This window comes from Hippopotamus amphibius, chromosome 12, assembly GCF_030028045.1.
Source record: "Hippopotamus amphibius kiboko isolate mHipAmp2 chromosome 12, mHipAmp2.hap2, whole genome shotgun sequence".
Lineage (NCBI taxonomy): Eukaryota > Metazoa > Chordata > Mammalia > Artiodactyla > Hippopotamidae > Hippopotamus > Hippopotamus amphibius.
Window position 1 is genome coordinate 97510386 of NC_080197.1, and position 16162 is coordinate 97526547.

The following is a 16162-nucleotide window of genomic DNA, read 5'->3' on the forward strand; positions in this document are numbered from 1 at the left end:
TATAGATCTCTCAGTCTCAGATAAAACAACACAAACAGGTATCTTGCTGATCCTGGAAATTCTTTCTTTGGATTCCATGCTTGGCTGGTCACACTTTGCATCATTATAACCTTCCAGTTCCTAAAGCAAAAGTCATTTTAGCCCTGCCTGCTGCTGCTCCTGCTAATATTTTCTCTGTCTCTGAATATTTACATCTGTTTGCACTGTCCATCGGGTATGAATCTGAGATACCTCTCTGGAGTCAGGAAAGCTAAGACACATCTTTCTTGTTAACACTTTGTGTACTTGATCATCTGCACTGAGCAGGGATTGACTGTGGTTCACAAACATTACCGATTGCTGCGTTAAAATAACTTGTGATTTCTTCTTCAGTTACTAATTTTCTTCTGCCTCTCAAGTACGCATTTCTCATTGGGTACATCCCAGGTCTCCTAGGCTCCTATGGAAGGCCGTTGTTAGGTGTAAGACCTCAGTCACTTGTTCCTCAAGAGCGCCCACACATAATGTGTGAATATAGGGCCACTGAGCCTTCCTGTGTATATTTCTGGTCAAATATTTCTATTCAAAGCAGCAGGCACAGCTATTTGGGTACTACCCTCTTACAACTGCCACACCTATTTATTTTCTTCAATTCATGTGTTCCCAGTGAATTATTTATCAGGGTTTTGAGGTATGAAATTTCATCATTTCCCTCTCTGACTTCTTGAATTAACAAAAAACAAACAAACAAAAAAAGCATGCAGGAATCACTTGGATAGAGATCAGAATATCAGTTTTATTAACAGTAGCGCAGAATTGGAGAATTTAGGTTTTCCTATGCACAGAATCAGACTTCTTGCTACTTTTTTCCTCTAAGATTAAATGACCTCACCTTTATCTCCAGGCCTCCTCTGTACAGGGGCAGAGGCTTGCCTATTAATCATGCCACAGAGAGAAATTGTCTTCAGCCTGAGGATAGGCTGCTCCAAAAGAGAGAGATTCAAGTTAAGTTCCATCTGCCAATCTTAGTTATCCTGTGAATCACTCCTCTTTTCATGAGGAAAAGTGAGCAAAGATTATAGACAAAGAGGGAAATTGCCTTACCATAGAATTCCTTCCTGGGAATTAAAGTGAAACTTTGCTCTGGCAAACCTGTGAACAGGGAATTGGGGTCCTGAAACACCTGATTTCTGCTTTCACCTGATGGAAGAAAATTTCTGACTTACATTCAAGTTGCTGCTATCCTATCAGAAGAGCCTTTTTCTAGGCACTTTCAAATCTACCATAAGTAAGTTTAAATAGTACACATATAAAATGACATAGGAAAAGACAAATAAAAGACTGAAATAAAACTTGCAGATTTTATCAGTTAACCACATAAATCCAACATCTACACATATTTTAACCAGGAGGTTCACATAGGCAAGAAATGCATTGTTTTGCCATTCATTCTTTGAAGGTAGAGGAAATATAAATAAACTACTAGATTAATGAGCATTTAAATGTCTTATTCCTGTATTTCAGTAAGAACAATTTAAAACGTTCTGTATAATTTCTCAAAGCAGGATTTCTTTATCCTTAAAAGGCAAAAAGTCAAATGAAAGCAGCATTTGGTTAACTGCTTTGATCCAAGTTAGGAAAGGGGGAGAAATATATGTTCTAACAGCATTTTGTCTCCCAAGGCTAGAAAGAAATACAGGTCTGTTTCTTATACATCTTTTTTCCGGAGAGGGGTACTGGTAGGGAACCGGAGCCTACAATTTCAGGCTGCTTGAGGACCAGATGATCTGGAAAACTGAAGGCTGAACATTTCCCTTCCACCACTTATATGCCATTTCTTTTCTCCTTGCTTTCAGAATTGTAGGTAGCCTCCACTTCTGCTACCAACAGCCTTTTAACCCAAAGGACATACTGAAAAGTGAGAGATATTGTATAAGATCTCATTCTAATACATTATTTCCTGGATAAATGTCATTTTCTTTAATTGAAACAAAACACTCACAAAAGTCAGTGGAGATTGTAGAGTATTGTGGAAGGAGAGGCCCAGATTATCATCCAATTTTTGTTTCCCATTTTAGAGTAGTATAGGGTAATCGTTATGAGTTATTAGCAAATTACATAACAAAGGAGAAGATTCTCTGATTGCTGGCATGTCACCATCAATGTCCATGTACATTCATGTCTCAAAGTAATATGAAAATTTTGAAAACAAACTTAGACCCAAAAAGGAATTAACTATTGAAAATATTTTAGTATAATGAATTTTCCTATTTAGATCCTTAATAAGTAGGAGATAAAAATAGCTCTTTTGCATTTTGAATGTTAATTACCTTATTAATGATAATTTACACATTTTACTAAATTATGGCATATATTATATATCTAAACAAATTATTTGATGGTGGCTCACAATCAATTATGTGTCCTGGCAGTGTTTCAGCCCAGACATTGATTCCTGAACATATGTAAAAAAGTAAAACTTAAAACATGTTTAAAAAAAAACAAAATAAGCTTATAGATATAGAGAAAAGACTAGTGGTTGCCAGAGGATTGCCAGGGTTGGAGGTGGGAGAAATGGGTGAAGAAAGTCAAAAGGTATAAACCTCCAGTTATAAAATGAGTAAGTCATGGGGATGTAACATACAGTGTGGTGAGTATAGTTAATACCGTATTGCATATATGAAGGTTGCTAAGAGAATATATCTTAAAAGTTCTCATCAGAAGAGAAACAACTTGTAATCATGTGTGGTCAACTAGACTCACTGTGGTGATCATTTCACAATATATACAAATAGCAAATCATTATGTTGTACAGCTAAAAATAATATAATGTGATTTGTCAATTATACCTCTATCAAAAAAAAAAAAAAAGGAAAATGTCTTTAACCCAAATGCATTATCCGAGCACTGAAGAAAATAGTGAAAAGGTGAGGATTGTTTTCTAATATTTTTTAGAGGGCGACAAAATAAACATCATTGCAAGTGGCTCTCTGGAGTCTGGTGAATATCAAGTGTATACAAAATGAATCAGTAACAAGAGAATTATACTTCAAGTACAAGTGAGCATTTCTCATGTAATTAGTTATTTAGAGAATTCTCACTTGGAAAATAATTGCAGCATTATTGTAACATTACTGTATAGCAGCTGTCCTGTTATATCACAGCATTCCAAAATACCAGTTGATCTATGTAATGTTGAAATTATTTTTAACGAACAAAAAAAAATCACACCTCAGAAAAATCATGCTTTATCCAATCACTAGAAGAGCAGAGCAAATGCCTCTTTGTTTTTAAATCTACTCATAAAAAGATTACAGACAATAGGATTGTAGAGCTTTGTTGTAGTTTCAAAGAGAATAAAGTTCAAATTGTTATTGGAAATTCTATAATGATTAGTGCCAAGTTTCTTAAATTAGAAAGGAAAAATTAAAGTTGAATGAATTAGCATCACTTGCTGATTCAGTCATGTAAGCATGTAACCCAGAGTTGAGAATCTTTAGAATGGGGAGATGTTCCTAAAGTCTTCTACACTGCACAGGGTTCTCCTCCTTTTTTCAAAGGGTCACATGAGGTCTTTGCTTGCTTTCTCCATTTGTAAAATTTGCACTCAGTTAAGTTTTACGGAAGAAATCACTGAGGAGATGAAAGGATCAACAAGCTTTCTGCCTTTGCAAAGGACATATCACTACTTCATACATCTTGCTTCCCTTTTTGCCTACACTGTTATAGTATATGGCTAAAATGCACTGAATAAATGATCCTATTTTATTTTCAAGCAATGATTGAATTGGATGGAGATGATGTAAGAGTTTCCTCCAGAGGAAAATATGCTGAAAGGGACATCGTACAGGTAAGAAGTTTAATGAAATTATTGATTTTGTTCATTGTGAAGAGCCCACATCAGCTCCGATTTGTAAATGAACAGTCTGAAATCAGGAGTCTCAGGTTCTGTTTAATTTAGGCAGTTAATTCTCTATGAAATGCATGTTAAGTAACAGGGCCTAGAATAAGGACCCATTTACTTTCCCCTGTACTTCATGTTCACCATATATAAAATAGAATTATTAATGTGTCTTTCCTACTTTATTATTACCAGAAAATATCATTGAGATCTTTAGTAAAATTAAAAGCTAGAAACATAACGGACTTTTAATGATGCTTATATATTTATTATTTAGTCCTCAATAAAGATTAAATATATTTTAAGACAGCTGGTACATATTCAGTGTAAGTAAACTTAGTAGAAACAAACCACAAATGTAAATTTTTTTTCCTATTTCCCCCATAGATTATGGTTAAAAAAGTAGAAAAATAGATCTTAGAGTTATATATAAATATAAAAATTATATAAAATATATAAATAATATATATTAACATAATAATACATAGTAACATAATAATATGTATAATAATATAATAAAATATGATAATAGGTTATGTATCTCTATATATAGATATATAGACATATATATGATTCATAATTCTATTAGAGTCAAGAAAAATACTTAACTAAAGCCTACTATTTTGGGAGTGAATAGAAAGAAAAAATCAGTAACCAAAAAGTTAAAATTTATAATTGAAACAAAGAAGTTAAATCAACTAAATTTCTGCATACTTTAGAATCTTCCTATCTTTTAGGTTGCCAAAAGCAAAAAAAGACTGTGAAGTATACCTTTTAAATAGGAAAGGGAAGTTCTCAGTTCCATCTGAGCACATGAAAGAAAAGTTTTGAAGGAGCAAACAATGGAATTCAATATTATCTCCAAAATAATAACCTATATATTCACCCATTATACAGTCATTGAGAGAATCTAAGTTGGAATCCAACAGAATTTGGTTCAAATCCTGGATTGTCCACAGTGATAACTTAGATAAGCTTTCTAAATTTCAGTGTTCTGGCATTGTTGTGAAGATTTACTCAGATAATGTATATAAAATACATTACTAAAATAGAACTCAGTAAAATAGAACGAAAATAATTCAAAAAATTAGAGGGAAAATAATATAAAATAATCTGTAAATATAATATAAAGATTAATCTTGACAAAGATAAAGAAGCATTGTTCTTCATCAGTCAGCAAAATTAAGTTTTAAAATACAACATCTGTATAATGGTTTCTTTAAGAAGATAATTAAATATGATTTAAATTTTTAATCTAATGTTCTTGGTAGAGTAGAAAGCACACACACATGAATAATTTGTTTAAAAGCAGCCGAGAAAGGGAACATGGTGATGTGGTCATCTATTTAAGAATCCCACTATGTTTTGTTTTCATAATTAGATACATGTAATTCACCTTAACCTGATTAGCATAATTATAAGTCCAAGTAATTACACTTTTTCTAAAATTCTCTCCATAATGTCTGATTCACAGTTACCAAAAAATCAAATTACTGCAGGGAACTATGAATTTGAAGTCCTTTAAAATATGTTATGTTGCTGTTGTAATGCATTTTTACATTGTTAAAAGAGACAGCTTCATATCTTATAGTATCATCTAAACAATGCTTAAGGGAAACTGGTATTGCTCTCTCCCTTAGAAGGTAGTTAAGATTGCTCACATCATTAAGGTTTCCTTTCAGAGGACTAATATGTTATGTTAGTGACAATCAACAATTGTTGGTTATTTTATTTATGAAACAAAAATGCCCTTGATCATGAAAGTATTTCATCTCTAGTTGGATATGCTACATTGGACAGAATAGTGAGATAGGCCTCAGATGTATGAAATCATAGTGTTGTCACTCTGATCTTGAACAAGTCAATAAATCTGCTTTGAGTCTTTCTTTTGTTACCTCTAGGCTCTACATTCTTTTATCTTTGCTCTTTCCATGATGTTGTGAATCTCAGAGGAAGTAACAGACATGAAAATATTTTGTTACTTATCAGTATAAAAAATATATATATACACACACATATATATACATATATATAATTATATGTTTCCTCCCATTGAAAGTCAGAATCTTGAGACTAGTTTATCACCATAAAGTGACACCAAAGATTCTGACGACATCTGAGGATATAGCTAAGCACTCAAGGTATTCTGCCATATAAAGTTGAACTGAAAGAGTCATGAGATCTTACAGATACTGCACAGGAAACTAAAATCTTCCCAGAGAATTAGTAGCCTCCTGAATGACAGTGACAGTGACTTACATATCTATATTTAGTTAAGGATATTTGATGCACCCTTTTCTAGTTTCATGGAAAAGTTCCTAAATGGTGATTGGGCTTTTAAAAATAGTTTGCAGGATAATCATTTACATATCGCATTGTGTTAAGAAGAATTAGCATTTTTTCTCTCACCGTGAATAAAATTTTTAAACATTCCACCATTACAGGTTTCCTGGTTCTACCATTCACTAAAACATTTTTAAATGAGTTATTTTTAAGAATAGAAATATTCTTGAGTGTTTACAATATTGGGATTGCAAGGGCACACCAAAAATCATATTTTCAGTCTTCCTACCACCAGGAAATACCTAAGCCGTCATAATCAATGCTGTGAACACTGCTGGAGAAAATAACATCAGAAAATAGGGTCTATTTAGGCTCTCTTACCTTTGCATTACTTTCAGTTTCTTACATGTTGCTAATCAAGTTAACGCACTACAAATGAAATCCCAAATTTCTTAAATGGACAAACAAAAGCCTAAGACTATAAATAGTAGTAGGTAGCTGAGTTTCAACAGAAACTTGGGAGTAGTAGATGGGGTTTTCATTATTATTGCAAATCTTAAGTGACGTCCAACTTCATTAAATATTTAATCATTTATTAAGTCCTTCATCTGCTAGGCAGGCTAAGAGCTATAACAGTACTTCACTTTGACTTTATGAGACAGGTACTTTGATTACCATATTTTATAAAAGGAGAAATTAAGTTTTTTTAACTCCTCTTGTCCATAATCACATAGCCGGTATGAAGTAGAGTCATGATGTAATCTTAAAATGTCCTATTCTAAAATATTTAACGAGTATACTGTATATCTTTGATTCTAAAACCTAATCATAGCATTTAAGAGTATACATGGCCTGACTCCAGTCTTCCTCTTTAGCTACACACAAACACACACACATACACACACACACACATACACACTTTGTCTAGGCAAATAGGACTATTAACTGTCTTTGCATCACCCATTTCTGTAGCTCTTGCTCTTATTTTCTGTTCTCATTGCACCTGGAATACTCTTCCTCCTCACTGAGCTGATTAAACCCTACATTTTGAAATTCCCACTGTATACAGCCTTCCACAGCCCTCTCTCTGTACACTTGAACTGATTTCCCCTTTTCTTCACTTCATTAACATATTACTTTATATCTTCCTAAAAGTGCTGGCCCCTTTTTGCCTTATAGTAGTTTATAAATAAGGATATCTAACCCCAAGATGGAATGTTAAACAACTTGTGCAAAGTTATTTAGGTAACGAATCAGCAGGTCCAAATAACCAACAGAGTTCCGATTGCAGAACCTCTTTCTGTTACAACACACCTACTCTCCTAAAAGGCCAAATTATACTTAAGATTAGTAGGATCTGTTCTCCTTTTCACATCACTGTAGTGGTTAATGTATAAGAGATCAATTCCAGTTTAATTAATGTCTCTGATACTTACAACTATCTGATCTTGGGGTAAGTGTATTACACTTCAGTTTCGATTTCCTCTTCCGTGAGTTCACAGTGTGAATAACGTGCTTGTAAAAGCTGAGATATTGTACTAAATCACTTAGTAGAATGCCCCTCACCTGCCAGTTGCTTAATAAATTCGTTAATATCAGTATCAAGTATTATTTTTAGTTAGTATGTCGGCATAGTCCGGTGGAAAGGCATTTCTATGTCACTGTTTCATAGTAGCTGAACCTTGACCTGTGACACTGTAGTCTGTCTTATGTGTGATCATTTTCATTGCTTCAATATTCACTCTTTTATGATGATAATATAAACAGTATGCAGGATGAGATTCTATGGTTGTTATTCTAAAACTTAAGTGAGTGACTTTTTTTTTTAAGAACTTTTATTGAGATACAATTAACAGACAATAAACAGCTTATATTTAGAGTGTACAATTTGGTACCCCAATCTCCCAATTCATTCCCCCCCAACCCTCCCCGCTTTCCCCAGTTGGTGTCCATATGTTTGTTCTCTACATCTGTGTCTCTATCTCTGCCTTGCAAATGCGTTGATTTGTACCATTTTTCTGTAGTCCGTATATATGTGTTCATATACAATATTTGTTTTTCTCTTTCTGAAGTGAGCGATGTCTTTAAATCACTATATGTAAAGGCTCTCCATTTGCTTGCTTTTTGTGCCATGGACTGACCCTTGTACATCATGCGATATCATTTCTCGGGGCTGCATTCAGCTGCTGTCCAGCCTATCCATTCCCTTAAAAGTTATATTTACATCAGATCTTCCATTAAAAGGAGAATAATAACCTTGAAGACTTAGACTTGACTATCACTAATGGAGCTCTGCAAAGTAGGAAAAATCAAATAAAATTGAGCAGAACTGCAACTAAAAGCTCATTTGGCCAAACTGATTCAAACTGTTTTCACAAATAGGCAAAGCTCGCTGTTAGAGCAACCATGTAGAACATTTTCCTTGTACTGAATATATGCCAAAAGAAAGATGGAGAGTGTCAAGGATATGGTATATTTCAACTGAACAGAATGCATTATTGGTATTCTTCATGTGAATGGGATAAATTAGTGCAAAGTAAAAACTGATTTGTTCTTCTAACCAGAACAGTTTAAGGGTCTGAGTTAATTTGTGGTCATAGTCAGTGATCAACATACATTCACAAATGTGTAGGTGTTATTTTGAACAGGAGGTCCCCAGGTACAGTGATGAGAAATGAGTGATTAAAAGGGACAATAAACAGAAGGGGCTGAGAAATTGAGCAGAAAATTGTTCCTGTAGAAGGATATGAGCAATAGTCCAAGAAGAAAGAGGATATATTTTGTCATAAAAAGTGTAAGATTCAACATTAATAAGAAGTAAAGGAAACAGTCACGTGTCATTTTCATCTCTCACTTAAGGAAGTACCTCATGAGATGTACTGAAGAGATGAATGTTCCTTGGAAGAAAAGGATTAGATAATTTAGGTTAGTGAGTAGAAAATTCTCAACATCTTTTTCCCTGCTGCCAACACACACGTGGGATGAGGCATACTCCTGTTGATAACATCACTTGCTATAACAGTTACTCTTAACCCAGGGGCAAGGTCCCTTAATACTCAAGGGGCGTATCAGAATCTGTGCCCATACTTAGCAAACGTAAGTAAAATGAGATATATACTTCCCTCCTTGGCTGAAAACTAAGATTTACTTCTTACCCATTATTTATGAACATGTTTTAAGGATGAGTAGAATTGTATGTATTGTGAGAACAGTGATTATGAATCTTAGTTTTGACATTCCAGAGTCTCATAACATTCTTAAAAATCAATTTATATTTACTTCAGTACAAAATTTAGCACATCTTATAGCATTTGCTGGAAAGGTGGAAAAACAGATGTTTTAAAATAACAAAAAGTTCAGGAATTACAGTTTTAGATTATAATACTGGCACCTAAATTGGAAAGAGATAAAAAGCTGATAAAAATATTTCTTGTATTTAAAGTTTGATGTGAATGTAAATAAGACTAGTAAGAAAATAGTCTTGTATTTATATTGCATATATAGATGTATAAATTCATGAATAGTAATAATAATGACTGTCATACGTATTATGAGTTGAACACTGTTTTAATTTTAAGCACTTATATGTTGACTTATTTACTACAACAACCTAATGAAGTAGGCATTATTATTATTATCCTCATTGTATAGAAGAGGAAACTAAGTCAGAGTAGAAAATAACTTGTCCAAGATCACGCAGCGAATAAGCAGCAGAACCAGCACCTGAATCTGGGAAGTCTAATTCCAGAGTTTGTGAGAATAGGGAATAAAAAGATAACTGAAAAAAAAAAGATAACTGAATTTAATTTCCATGGTCTGGGAGAAAAGTTAAGACCAAAATAAAAGTAAATACAAGAGCAAAGTTGAGGTACAGGAAAGACACAAGCAGGTACAATAAGATCTCCCCCTTCCCTAGAGAAGTATCAGCTATCTGCCAGAGTGTCGCCATCTCCCTGAAATGTAGGTATTAGCTATGGATTCTTCAAAAGCTGATCTCCTAAAAAATAGTTTAAAAGATAATTATGTATATACTAACCATATCATTACTAAATGTTTCTTTTTAAAATTCTATGCCTTTTAAAATAAGAATGAAATAAACTGTAGCTGAAATTAGAGATCGTTTTCTCATTAATCCTTCACTATGTTGATTCTTATTTTCTCACCTTTCTAATTATAGTTTCACAGAGAAAATAAACCTAACTTTGTTTGCACCTCTTTGCTTTTTAGTTAAAAATGTCAGGTCTTGTCCAAGTTAGATAATATGACTTCACAAATGTTGATATCCTCCTATTTCTCTTTTGAGCTGAAGAGTATATTCACTCAGTTCTTTCTTATCCTTACTTAGCTACCTTTTAGGTAAGAGAAAGATTTGTCACCTTTCTATCACACTTTTCTAAAAGTTGTGCTGAGTTTTCCTCCTGGTATCAAGACAGGGTAAACTTATGGTCATATAGGTTTGCTTCTGTCTATAGAGTGCCTTATTTTAAAGAGAAAGGAGTACTTTTCTACTCTTCCTTAAAAGAGACTTCTTTCACTGAATAAATGGTATTGCATTTGCTATTTGATTTCTTAACATTTTAACTTGCTTTATCTGTTGCAACCTGACTGACTGGCTTAAAATCTGCTTTCTAATAACAGTTGTTTTCTGAAGGCACATCTTAAGTAACTGCTTAAATCAAAAGTAAATTTTTCAAAATAAATTTAAAACAGTTATGTTACAGTATGAGATGAAAGTGTGCTCACTCCCTGTTTCTCTGGAGGAAAATAATGATTTAATTTAAACTTTAAAATATTGTATTTGAAAATTGTTCAACCTCCTCAAATGTCTTCACTGTGCCTTTTCTCCAAGGCCTAAAAGTACTGTGTCCCCAAATTATCAAAACATTAACAGTTCCAATCATTCCCAAGTTGCTTTCAAGAATCGAAGTCTGGGGGCTTCCCTGGTGGTGCGGTGGTTAAGAATCCACCTACCAAGTAAGAGGATATGGGTTCAAGCCCTCGTCTGGAAAGATCCCACATGCCACAGAGCAACTAAGCCCATGCACAACAACTACTGAGCCCTGAAGCCATAACTACTGAGCCCTCGCACCACAACTACTGAAGCCCATGTGCCTAGGGCCCATGCTCCACAAGAGAAGCCACCACCATGAGAAGCCCGTGCACCGTGCAACAAAGAGTAGCCCCAGCTTGCCACAACTAGAGAAAGCCCACGTGCAGCAACGAAGACCCAATGCAGCCAAAAATATAAATTAATTAGTTAATTAAAAGTGAAAGAATCTAAGTCTCTAAGGGGAAATTGAACTAATGCTCTCAAACAGCACAGTGTTTATTAAGTAACCATTATAAATGAGAATGGAATCAGGCAATCTATTGCCAGTGATACGGATTCTCACGTGATTGTTTATATAAAGACAGAGCAGTCATTTTTATGTGATTGTAAAAATAAGAATATTGATATTTGATGATATTTCAATAAGAAGTATACCAAAATCTTATGCTGAGGGTTTTTGGTTGTTTATTTTTTGCCTTTCCAAATAACAGATATAAAAAACAAACAATTTGGGGCAGGATTCAATGTGCTGAATATTTCAGGTACCTACTCACGTGAACTGTGTAAATTTTATATTCATTGTCCATGTGATTTGATGGTCTAGTAATATAATTAAAAATATTTTACACGTGTTTAGGACTTTTTAACAATATACACTATTTTTTAAATCCCAAATTGAGCAATATTTCTACATTGAAAGTGGAATTAAACATCCATTAACTCCATTTGACGAGAAACTGAGCCCTGAAGAGGATAACGCTGCATCCAGTTAGGAGTCAGGTTAGGTGTATAGCTCAAAACTGCAGCACACATGTAGCAACATGACGGGTGTATCAGGACCAGGAGACAAGTTATTGTGGGGAAAAACATAGATAACGATTAGATCCCTTGCTACATAAAGTGTATATTAGAAAGTTGTGGTCACTATTAGAGCTATTTGTAGTAAATTAAATCTCTTTAAAATGCATAGCTATTAGCCTGCATCTCACCATAACGCTGCGCTTCTCTGATTCTCCTACAACCACATGTTTATGTATATTGGTTTTTGTGTCTATTTTTATTTATTAAATAGCATAGTAAGATCTGTTAAATAACTTTCTTTCACCTCTGTTGCAGTTTGTGCCATTCAGGGATTACATTGACAGAAGCGGAAACCATATACTGAGCATGGCAAGATTAGCTAAAGATGTCCTCGCGGAGATCCCTGAGCAGTTTCTCTCCTACATGAGGGCCAGAGGAATCAAGCCATCACCTGCACCTCCCCCATACACCCCACCTGCACATGTGTTACAGACTCAAATATGACTGTGCTTCGAAATGCTAACATAACTACACTTCAGTTAGAACTGCTGAGTCCATGCTTTTCTCCTGGTGCTCTATAATGAACCAGGGAATGAGATACTTTTCTCCGTTTGGTTTCAGCAGTATTGGTTAGTATGCTTTCTTGGGATCCAAAATTTATTATCTTCCTAAACCAAAACTGTAAATACAGTTGTTGCATGAGCAACAGAAAAGTTGTTTAAATGCCTGAAGCAAAATATGGGTGTCTTCTCTGAATCTTTAAATTTTTTTTTTTTTGGACAGAAACAGCTAATTTCCAATGTATTGTTGGGAAAAAGCACAATCTGTGTTTTTAACTCAAATATTGTCCTCGACTGCTACGTATATTGGAAAGCAGTCTCTCTGTATCAATGTTTACATGTTACTACTTTTTAAATTCCAATACTTTTATAACTGTTCTTAAGAATACAAGTTTTGAATATTGAATCCTTTGTCTTCTATATTGCAATAGCTATAATCGCAACAGCAATATCTCTTGGAATGACTGTCTGGACAAATGCAATTGCAAGCGAGGGACAGTAAAGATACTTTCACATTTCTCAGTAAGTGAATTGTCTTACGAACCTGCATCTGCTTAGTAATCAGGTCCTCTGTGCTATTTGCCAAATATGGGAGTTTACACTTAGCAGATGTGTATCCTGAAAAAACATGCATTTTTCATGAAGTTTGGGTTCTAAATTTAGACTGAAGTTTGTTTATGTTTTGTAATGCTAAGTAGAAATAATAAAAAGTCAAACATCGTGAACTATAAATGCACAGAAAATACTTTGTGTATAAAGTAGCATCTTTATATTACAGTACTATGTAGAAAGACTAAAATCCAGAACATTTAACTGTTAACCATGTAGCAGATGTTTTAAACTTTTTATTTCATTATACCTTGTCTAGATATTTTAAGTCAAAGGGATACTGGCTCTCTTGATTTGGACTCCTTTCCAAGTTGCCAGGCAGGGTGCACAGGCTGGAAGTTTTTTGTGAAATTCCCAGTTAAATATACACAACCATGTGACTTAGTGCACAACACATTTGTGAAATAACCACCCCTATATACTGATCTGCCTGTCCACAATTAACTGTAAAGAGTTTTTGCATGTACAGTTTTTACAAGAATTACAGTTTTGTGACAAGAATGATGGTTGGGTCTAAATTAAAGCATTTCTTTGGAACAAATGGCCTTAAATTCTCACAGAATTCCTGGAAATGATTGTGAATCGCCTTTAAGTAATACAAAAGTATATTTATTTTTATTTTGTGTCAATAATGTAACTGCTTTATAATATTTTCCTTACTTGTAACCTATTTACTACTTGGTTTATTTCTACTCTATGTTGTTCTCTTTGTCCCAAGTTGACTTAGGGTGACTTTTATAAGCATGAAACTATTTTATGGAAAAGAAAAATATATATATTCACATATCTAACAGTATCAATGTTATATAATTATGTAATCTTTAATTGTCCATTTTGGGGTATATATTAAAATCTTTGAAAGGATAACTATTTGCTCTGTAAATTTTATGTATAAATGACATGAAATCTGATGATTTCCTTTCCTTTATTTCCTTTAAATATTTATGCTAGTATAGTTTATTAGCCTACAATTTTATTATTTGCCTTCATTCATCAGTTCAAAAAAAATAAAAATAAATAAGTTCAATATTCTTCCTTTTTTCTCAAACATCAGTTATTTTTGTTTGGATTGATCAGAAAAAAATGAAAGGTGTACATTTCTTTATCCAAATAATAGTGTGCCCAAACCTAGTGGGGGCAGATGGTTAAGAAACAGTTTCAGTTACAAGCTTTATCCTTCACGTGGCTGAGAATAATCATTAGAAATATGTGTGATGTTAGTTCTATGTGTAAGATTAGAAAATACCTAGACTTGTCTCCTTGTTGTATAAATGAAGAAACCAAGACTGAGGGGGTTAGGTGATTTATCCAAGACTATGTAACTGGAGGTAATCTCATTACCATTGTGTAACTACTTAAATTTTGGGAGTTGCTGTTAGGGGATATACAATGAAAAATACCAGAGACATATTCCGTAAATGCAAATATATTCCAACAGTTGCACATATGATCTAGGGATATTCAGACATTAGGTAATGAGCAATGAGAAAGACGTATCGAAAGAGGAGTGATAGCTCCAAATCATCAAACCTGCTGCAGAAAGTGGACTATGACTGGGCATCCTCAAGAACCCTGAAGTCTTTGGATGCTGTCCTCTCTCTCTAATCCCATTCCCTTCCTTTCTGATGAAAACCATCTTAACTCCAGGATGAACCCTCAGCCTTCTAGTCAAACATCTCTATCATCTGGTTTTACACAATTATATAATATCAATTCCCATTGCTTTCCAAATGAATATTAAAACTATCCAGGCGTGTCTCATCACTCTTCCCCAACAAATCTGAGTTCACTTGGAGTCTCAGGCATAGTTCATAATTTTTCTTTCTATCAAGCTCTCTCCTGAGACCTCCACCTAAGATATTCTTTGCATGTTCTAACTCAAGCCCCAACTCCTCCTACATTGTTTTAAAACTTCCGCTAACAACAATCAGTACCTTCTATGATCTCATCTTTACTTTGCATTTTAACATATAATCACCTCATGTTATATACAAACTATTTTACTTTGTCTGGGGCATCTTGTCTCCCCAGCACCAGAGAATATGATTTAATGGCACTTGGAACAGGTACATTTTCAAAGCTTCCCAGGTTACTGTAATATGTAACTAGAGCGTATAACTGTTGCCATTAAAGAACATCGGATGATTCAATCACTACTTTTAAAATTCTCTCTCCCAGAAAGTAATATGGGGAGAAAAGAAAAGGTAGATACAAGCCTGAATAGTGTTGGGGGAGAGTAGCAGTGACAGTAGGTGTGCAGCATAGGCTATTTTGTTCTTTAGACTTAGTGAAGATAGTTAGGTGGACTCGTACTTTTTCCCTCCTGTAGCTTGTCATCAGCTTCGCGTGTAAAGAGGTTTCTCTCAAAAGGATGAGGTCAATGTGGTTGTTTCTTAGAGGACCAGCAACTGCCAAAGAGTCTACTGAACAGCATGCCTTGTCCTTTCAGCTTGTGTTTATTTTAACTATTTTATGCCTTTGCGTTACTTATATCTGTAATTGACACAAAATGACAAGGTACTCAATAAAAATTCACTTGAAGACTAATTTATGTTATTAGCACAAATAAGATACACTTCCTAATAAAGAAACAGAGCTGAGGATCAAATTGGTTTCCTTTGACTGCATGTGGTATCACTTAATAAATATCAAAAGGATGGAAATCTACTTGTAAAACGTTATGCTTGTGCAGAGCTTTCCTGTCAATGTGTGAGACAGCTTACAGGTGTATGCCTTGCAGATGGGCTACAAGGTATATACCTTGGGACAGTAGGGACACCCAGGCTTCAGCATCCTTATTGGCTAATCTCAGGAAATTTTACAAGTATTCTTCTTTTTAATCTTGACTTTAAAATGCAGGAACGTCTATCTTGACTTAAAAAGGTAGAAAAGCCCTGCATTACAGAGATTATTTCTCAAATAACCTTTGCTTACAACAAGTATTGTCTTTATTTTCTACCTATATTCACTGGTATATTC

At 34.1% G+C, this 16162-nt stretch overlaps 1 protein-coding gene across 5 annotated transcripts in view; it reads left to right on the forward strand.

The window, feature by feature from the left end:
• The window catches only part of CPNE8 (copine 8), a 267432-nt gene extending 251647 nt beyond the window's left edge, over window positions 1-15785 (forward strand). For all 5 annotated transcript variants that reach the window (XM_057700921.1, XM_057700922.1, XM_057700923.1 and 2 more), the window contains 2 exons: window positions 3756-3829; window positions 12330-15785. In XM_057700921.1, the coding sequence (XP_057556904.1) occupies window positions 3756-3829; window positions 12330-12518 (263 nt within the window). In that variant the 3' untranslated portion in view covers window positions 12519-15785. The remainder of the gene's footprint in view (window positions 1-3755; window positions 3830-12329) is intronic.
• The last annotated feature ends 377 nt before the right edge of the window (window positions 15786-16162 follow it).